This window comes from Heteronotia binoei, unplaced genomic scaffold (genome assembly GCF_032191835.1).
Source record: "Heteronotia binoei isolate CCM8104 ecotype False Entrance Well unplaced genomic scaffold, APGP_CSIRO_Hbin_v1 ptg002207l, whole genome shotgun sequence".
Classification (NCBI taxonomy): domain Eukaryota; kingdom Metazoa; phylum Chordata; class Lepidosauria; order Squamata; family Gekkonidae; genus Heteronotia; species Heteronotia binoei.
Genome location: NW_026800584.1, coordinates 22,221 through 30,838, shown reverse-complemented (window position 1 = coordinate 30,838; position 8,618 = coordinate 22,221). Strand labels below are relative to the sequence as shown.

The 8,618-nt window shown below is 47.9% G+C and overlaps 1 protein-coding gene across 1 annotated transcript in view; it reads left to right on the top strand.

Annotated features, from left to right (window-relative positions):
* Nucleotides 1–1,563: 1,563 nt before the first annotated feature.
* Nucleotides 1,564–8,618, top strand: part of LOC132565940 (interferon regulatory factor 5-like) — a gene marked incomplete at its 3' end in the record, with an annotated part of 28,871 nt that continues 21,816 nt past the window's right edge. Inside the window, exons 1-2 of the mRNA XM_060230560.1 lie at nt 1,564–1,757; nt 4,972–5,161. Of these exons, the coding sequence (XP_060086543.1) occupies nt 1,584–1,757; nt 4,972–5,161 (364 nt within the window). The remainder of the gene's footprint in view (nt 1,758–4,971; nt 5,162–8,618) is intronic.

Below are 8,618 nucleotides of genomic sequence, written 5' to 3'. Positions count from 1 at the left end.
TCTGTCTTAAGTGGGAGAACCGGGTTTGACATCTCAACATTAGCACACTGAAAGGAACGGGAGTTCCCTGGAAATGGACTAATACCTTGTGCGTGTCTTTGAATGTGCATCATTTTCGAGCCTGACTGACAGATTGCACCCAAAGAGTGCTTGTGAATGGTTCCTCATCCTTTTGGAGAGAAGTGACAAGTGGAATGCCTCAAGGATCTGTCCTGGGACCTGTTTTGTTCAACATCTTTCTCGACGATTTGGATGAAGGAATAGAGGGAATGCTTATTAAATTTGCAGATGATACTAAATTGGGAGGGGTTGCAAACACAGAAGAAGACAGAAACAGGATGACCCTGACAGGCTGGAAAACTGGGCTAAAATCAATAAAATGAATTTTAACAGTGAGAAATGTAAAGTTCTGCATTTCGGTAGGAAAAATCCAAACTCACAAAGACCTTCCCCAAAATTCACAGGATCCACATTGCTGTCCGATGGCCATCTAGCCTCTGCTTAAAAACCTCCAAGGAAGGAGAGCCCACCACCTCCCAAGGAAGACTGTTCCACTGAGGAAGCACTCTAACAGTCAGGAAGTTCTTCCTAATGATGAGCCGGAAACTCTTTTGACTTAATTTCAACCCCTTGGTTCTGGTCCTACTTTCCGGGGCCACAGAAACAATTCCACACCCTCCTCTATATGACAGCCCTTCAAGTGCTTAAAGATAGTGATCCTATCACCTCTCAGCCGCCTCCTCTCCAAGCTAAACACCCATAGCTTCTTCAACCTTTCCTCATAGGACTTGGTCTCCAGACCCCTCACCATCTTCGTCGCCCTCCTCTGGACCCGTTCCAGCTTGTCTCTATCCTTCTTAAAATGCGGTGTCCAAAACTGAACACAAGACTCCAGGTGAGGTCTTACCAGAGCAGAATAAAGCAATACCATCACTTCACGTTATACTTCTGTTGATACAGCCCAAAATCGCATTGGCCTTTTTAGCCACCGCATCACACTGTTGACTCATGTTCAGCGTATGATCCACTAAAACCCCTAGATCCTTTTCGCACAGACCACTGCTAAGACAAGTCTTTCCTATCCTACAACCATGCATTGGATTTTTCCAATCTAAATGCGGAACTTTACATTTCTCCCTGTTAAAATTCATTTTACTGATTTTAGCCCAGTACCTTTAATATCTGTTTTTTTTAAAAAAAAAAATAACACTGGCGGGGGTCAAGTATTGGGGGAGGGGTGGGAGAAAAGTAAGATGTGGGGTAGAATGATGTTGTTGTTTTTTTATCTTAAGCTTTTTATAAGTTGTAGATATAGTTCTACTACCATATGTTACTAATAAAATTGTTTATACAGAAAATTCATTTTACTGATTTTAGCCCAGTTGTCCAGCCTGTCAAGGTCATCCTGTATCCTGTTTCGGTCTTCCTCTAGTATGTTTCTAGTATGCGATCGGCAGCGCGTGTTGTAGGTAAAGCCGTGCCCGACTTCCTCGCACTCGTGGGTTCATCTTTCTGTTCTGTGCCCCCTTGACGCTTCCCTCCTTCTCCTTCCAGGTTGGGGTCCGGCAGCCGGCCACGTCACCATGAGCTCCCAACCCCGCCGCATCCGTCTGAAGCCCTGGCTGGTGGCGCAGGTGAACAGCGGGCAGTACCCGGGACTTCGTTGGGTGGAGCCGGAACGCAAGCAGTTCTGCATTCCGTGGCGCCACGCCACAAGGCACATCCCCACCCAAGAAGACGAGAACACCATTTTTAAGGTCTGTGAGGTCCGGGGTGGGGGGAGGAGGCATGCACTGGCTGTATCCTGTGAGCATCCAATAGCAGGAAAGAGGTCACGAAAAGTTAAGACAACCACTGACCCGAAAAAAGGCTACTGTGGCCAAAATTAATGTGAATTCGAACAAGGGTGTCAAACATGTGGCCCAGGGGCCAAATCAGGCCCCCGGAAGGCTCCTATCAGACCCCCGAGCAATTGGCAGTCATCTGCTTCCTTCTCCCTCTCTCTTGCTTCTGCATCACAGCTTGCTTGGCCAGGCTTGCTCAATCGCACAGGAGCTACAGAGCAAAACCTCTGTTTACTCCATTGGCTGAGGCTCCTTCCTTGGGGAGGGAGGGAGGGAGGGAGAGCTTGCTTTGCCAGGCTCTCTCAATTGCACAGCCGAGCTACTGAGCCAAGCCTTCTATTGGCTGAGACTCCCTCTGTCCCAGTCGCCTGGGGAAGGAAGGAAAGAGGCAGAGCTTCCTTTGCCCAGTTCCCTGGATCCCATGGGAGAGATACAAAGAAAGCACCTTTAAGACCAACAGGTGCTAATGTTTTATTTTAAGGTTTTTTTTAAAAAAATCTTTAATTGTGTTTATCTGTGTCCTTTATAAAGTTTATATTTCTGCTACCTAATCTTAAATAGGTACACCTACAGCCCGGCCCAACATGGCTTGGGCCAGCAAGGTCTCATTTGTGTCAGAGCCAGCCCTCATAACAAAGGAGCTTGACACCCCGGAATTAGAATATACTAAACTAGAGTCTCCACAATTTCAATAATGTAAAGTGGAACAGCATACAATTTAAGATAACATGTAATACAGTATCAAATTCATTCCATATATGCGGAATAGTTCCAACTGACTGTCTTCTTCCTTCTCCCTCTCTCTTGCTTCCTTCTGCATCACAGCTTGCTTGGCCAGGCTTGCTCAATCGCGCAGGAGCCACAGAGCAAAACCTCAATTTTCTCCATTGGCTGAGGCTCCTCCCTTGGGATGTGGTTCACAGGAATGCACACTAGATAGTCCGTTCTCCTTAAGCCCAGCGACAGGACGGTTAACTTTCACTTCCTGTTTCAGTAATTTCCTCAGGCACGGGATGCTTAGAAATTCCAACAGTCAACAAAGACGTACATTTACAACATTCCCTTGGGACAGAAATCTCAGAGACTCAGATTGGCCTACAATCTCCTTTACCTTCCCCCCCCCCCGCCCCCCACAACAGACACCCTCTGAGGGAGGTGGGGCTGAGAGAGCTCTCCCAGAAGCTTCTCTTTCAAGGACAACTCTGCGAGAGCTATGACTGACCCAAGGCCATTCCAGCAGCTGCAAGTGGAGGAGTGGGAAATTAAACCCGGTTCTCCCAGATAAGAGAGCTATGGCTGACCCAAGGCCATTCCAGCAGCTGCAAGTGGAGGAGTGGGGAATCAAACCCGGTTCTCCCAGAAAAGAGAGCTCTGGCTGACCCAAGGGCATTCCAGCAGCTGCAAGTGCAGGAGTGGGGAATCAAACCCAGTTCTCCCAGATAAGAGAGCTCTGGCTGACCCAAGGCCATTCCAGCAGCTGCAAGTGGAGGAGTGGGGAATCAAACCCGGTTCTCCCAGATAAGAGAGCTATGGCTGACCCAAGGCCATTCCAGCAGGTGCAAGTGGAGGAGTGGGGAATCACACTCGGTTCTCCCAGATAAGAGTCCACACAATTAACCACTACACCAAACTTGAGTTTCTCCCAGTCAGAAACCAAAAATGTCATCCCTTCTGAATTGGTTTGTGGATGCTGATTTTCCCAGAGGCTTCTGGGGGGTTCTTAACTAAACAGTAAGACCACAGTTCCACAGCTCCCCCACACTGTGTGTGTATACAGGGCTGTCAAATCACTTATAGAAGAAGAAGATATCGGATTTATACCCTGCCCTATGCTGAATCTCAGAGCGACTCACAATCTCCTTTATCTTCTTCCCCCACAACAGACACCCTGGGAGGTGGGTGGGGCTGAGAGAGAGCTCTGACAAAAAACTGCCATTTCAAGGACAACTTCTGCGAGAGCTACGGCTGACCCAAGGCCATTCCAGCAGCTGCAAGCAGAGGAGTGGAGAATCAAACCCGGTTCTCCCAGATAAGAGAGCTCTGGCTGACCCAAGGCCATTCCAGCAGCTGCAAGTGGAGGAGTGGGGAATCAAACCTGGTTCTCCCAGATAAGAGAGCTCTGGCTGACCCAAGGCCATTCCAGCAGCTGCAAGTGGATGAGTGGGGAATCAAACCCGGTTCTCCCAGATAAGAGTCCACACAATTAACCACTACACCAAACTGGAATTTCTCCCAGTCAGAAACCAAAAATGTCATCCCTTCTGAATTGGTTTGTGGATGCTGATTTTCCCAGAGGCTTCTGGGGGGTTCTTAACTGAACAGTAAGACCACAGTTCCACAGCTCCCCCACACTGTGTGTGTATACAGGGCTGTCAAATCACTTATAGAAGAAGAAGATATCGGATTTATACCCTGCCCTATGCTCTGAATCTCAGAGCGACTCACAATCTCCTTTATCTTCTTCCCCCACAACAGACACCCTGGGAGGTGGGTGGGACTGAGAGAGAGCTCTGACAAAAACTGCCTTTTCAAGGACAACTCCTGCGAGAGCTATGGCTGACCCAAGGCCATTCCAGCAACTGCAAGTGGAGGAGGGGGGAATCAAACCCGGTGCTCCCAGATAAGAGAGCTCTGGCTGACCCAAGGCTATTCCAGCAGGTGCAAGTGGAGCAGTGGAGAATCCAATCCGGTGCTCCCAGATAAGAGAGCTCTGGCTGACCCAAGGCCATTCCAGCAGCTGCAAGCGGAGGAGTGGGGAATCAAAGCTCCCAGATAAGAGTCTGCACACTTAACCACTACACCAAACCAGCTCTCTTGCAGTGTTTCTTCTTTGTATACTTTTGCTTTTGTCTTTGTGATCTGCTCTCTGCATTGCTCATAGTCTGGCACGTCTTAGGGCCAGGGGAAGAGTGGGAGGGGAAAACTGCCTTGGAACAGCCAGTCCTTCCCAAAAGTCACCCCAGCGGCAGTCTGGTTGGAAATCCCTTGAGATTTAAGGGGTGGAGCCTGGGAGGGTGGGATTGGGGGATGGGAGGAGCCATCCAAGAGGTATAGTGAGATTTGCCAACCCACGATGGGTTGATCTATATAGCAGGTGGCCTATAAATAGGATCTCCACTGTTGGCAGGCCTGGGCGAAAGAGACCGGCAAGTACAATGAAGGGGTGGACGAACCGGATCCCGCCAAGTGGAAAGCCAACTTGCGCTGCGCCCTCAACAAGAGCCGGGAGTTTAACCTCATCTACGATGGGACCAAGGAGACGCCCATGCAGCCGTACAAGATCTACGAGGTTTCTGATGTGCCGCAGCCCAATGGAGGTACCAGCCGGCCCGTGGAGTCTCGATTCCGGGTCCCACTTTCTTTTCGGAGTCTCCCCTTCTGACCGCTTTTTACAATCCTCTTTTTTCCTGTGTGGGCAGCAAAATATGAAGCTTGTGTCCAAGTTGGACAACAGCTTTATCTATCTGTGTATTTAAACTTGATTGATTTAAACTTCTGTATTTATTTAAATTTCTGCAAAAATGGCTGCCACAGGAGGAGGAGCCAGCCACAAAATGGCTGCCTCAGCTTACCTTCAATGAAAAAATACAGGGACGGGGAGAAAGACTCTCTCTCTCGGCTTGACTTCACGAATGAAGATTTAAGAAGGGTGCAATAGACCACGTCTGCTGCAGGCTCGCTGGTGGCTGACAAGACCAATGCGGGACAGGCAGGTCCGGCCACAGTGGCTGCAGGGAAAAGTCTGATTTGGGGTTGGTGCTGTAGCAGTGCGATTCTTCCTCAATCTCCTTTTGTCCTCAAGACCAGCTATGCGTGCGTTCTCAAAGGAAGAGACAGCCTGGTGGATGGTGTGCCTCCATGCTTTGCGATCTGAGGCTAGGTCAGACCACTGGTGATGGTTGATGCGACAGGTGCCAAGGGATTTCTTCAAGGAGTCCTTGTACCTCTTCTTTGGTGCCCCTCTATTTCGATGGCCGCCACAGGAGGAGGAGCCAGCCACAAAATGGCTGCCTCAGCTTACCTTCAATGAAAAAAACAGGGACGGGGAGAAAGACTAAACAACCAGAATATATAAAGACGTATACAATACTCAAAGCTGATAAAAATATATTCTCCAACTGTGCATAAAGTATGTTCTCGACGGAATTTCGATCGTTACGTTTCCCTTTTCGGTTGATATCTTTGTCAAGAGATGCACATATGAATAACGAAAAGCCTTTGCTCTGAGGCTCTTTAAACTATACGGCAGCTTCAAAAATATTGTAATATTCACAACTCAGTGGTACATACTTTATGCTGAGCCAGTAGTCGTGAATATTACAGAGGCTGTAAGGCTCCAGAGATAAGCAATATTAGAATAAATATTTTTGAAGCTGACATGGTTTAGAGAGCCACAGAGTAAAGGCTTTTCGTTATTCATACGTGCATCTCTTGACAAAGATATTAACGGAAAAGGGAAGCGTAACGATCGAAATTCCGTCGAGAACACACTTTATGCACAGTTGGAGAAAATATTTTTATCACCTTTGAGTCTTGTATAAGTCTTTACATATTCCTTGGAAGCCTGGAACGGCAATGGAATTTGGTGGTTTGGTTTGTGTTATGCTGGATTGTATTTATTGGCAACAGTGTGTGCGTGTTTTGAATTTTTCTCATACGTAATACTAGTGTTTTGTGTATGACTTATGTGTTGGAGATATTTAGCACATTGTTCTTTATGTGTTGGAGATATTCAGTACATTGTTTTCATTCTACAAGGGAGATATTTGGTGTTTTCAGCTTACCTTCAGCCACTCAGCTGCCGTCACCCAGCCGCCGCCGAAGCAGGCTTTTTGAAAATCTCCACAGCCAATCGGAAGCCTTGCTGGGCAAAACCCCCATCTGGCCACACCTACTTTCCAAAAAATTTCTGGGCACCAGGAAAGGTGTTGGGGCACTATCCTACACGTGGGCTCTCGGTGGTGAATCCTATCGTACTCCCTAGATTTTAAACTTTGCCAGTCCCCAGGTGGAGCAAGGAAATAGGGAAAAAACCCTCCGCGAAAACCAGCCTCACAACAGTGAACAAATTCTGTGCTTCATTAATACTCCTGAAAGTACAAAATCACAGATTTACAAACATCGTAAGAACAGTGCATAAGGAACAAAGATCAACCCCCAAAGTCACTCCAAAGGCAACCGCTGTCCGATATTTTTCCGAGACGGGGTGTTGACAATAATTCCAATTGAAAAAATTCTGTGAGGAGAACCGAAGAGTAATGCTTGCAAAAGGCAGCCTTTCAAGGAGATCTATACTCCATAAAATCCTTCTTCTGTACAGCAAGGCACAGACGGTAGATCGCAACGCGGCAGTACTTTATCCAGCGTTTCGCTTTTTGCTTCTGCGAGTAGCAATTAGTGTGTCCCGCAGTCATTATTAATCATTAAGAAGATGATGAAGATATTGGATTTATATCCCGCCCTCCACTCCAAAGAGTCTCAGAGCGGCTCACAATCTCCTTTACCTTTTTTCCCCCACAACAGACACCCTGTGAGGTAGATGAAGATATTGGATTTATATCCCACCCTCCACTCCGAAGAGTCTCAGAGCGGCTCACAATCTCCTTTCCCTTCCTCCCCCACAACAGACACCCTGTGAGGTGGGTGGGGCTGGAGAGGGCTCTCACAGCAGCTGCCCTTTCAAGGACAACCTCTGCCAGAGCTATGGCTGACCCAAGGCCATGCTAGCAGGTGCAAGTGGAGGAGTGGGGAATCAAACCCGGTTCTCCCAGATAAAAGAGCTCTGGCTGACCCAAGGCCATGCCAGCAGGTGCAAGTGGAGGAGTGGAGAATCAAACCCGGTTCTCCCAGATAAGAGTCCGCACACTTAACCACTACACCAACCCGGCTCTCCGACACCAAATGGGCTCTAATTATTAATTAGTCATTATTATTATTATTAAGTCCACGATTTAAATATCCAACACGAAATCCAGTTGCCAGCTTGTCTTCTCTGATGGGTGATGTTTTCAGGTCGCACTTGTAGACTGTAAAGTAGCTGTGTTTCTTTCAAAAAATAGGCGGCAACGTGAATCCGAGGTTGATTTCATGTTTCTGTAATCCTTCTTCTTTGCCGCAACTAAGATTGGAACCAGCGCTTCTTAAAGTCCTTACTCCGGCTTTACACCAGGCGGGGGCAGGGGATCCCCCGGGTTGGAGGCCCTCCCCCCACTTCAGGGTCATCAGAAAGCGGGGGTGGATGGGTGAGAGGGAAATGCCTGCTGGGCACTCTGTGATTCCCTAATGAGACCAATTCCCATAGGGTATAATGGGGAATTGATCTGCAGGTATATAGGGCTGTTTTTTGAGACAGAGGCACCAAATTTGCAGCATAGCATCCAGTGCCTCTCCCCAAAACACCCTCCAAGTTTCAAAAAGATTGGACCAGGGGGTCCGATTCTATGAGCCCCCAAAGAAGGTGCCCCTAACCTTCATGATTTCCAGTGGAGGGAAAGCATTTAAAAGGTGTGCTGTCCCTTTAAATGTGATGGCCAGAACTCCCTTTGGAGTTCAGTGATGCTTTTCACAACCTTGCTCCTGGCTCCACCCCCAAAGTCCCCAGATATTTCTTGAGTTGGACTTGACAGCCCCAGCTTTCCACCTGTCTGTCAGATTCTGGGCTTTCCCAACTGCCAAGTGAACATCCTTTCTGCAAACATAAATGAACAGATGTTAGTCCTCAGGCAAACATGGTCATTTTTTCCCTTCCCTGTAGGGTGGCCCAAGCATAGTATG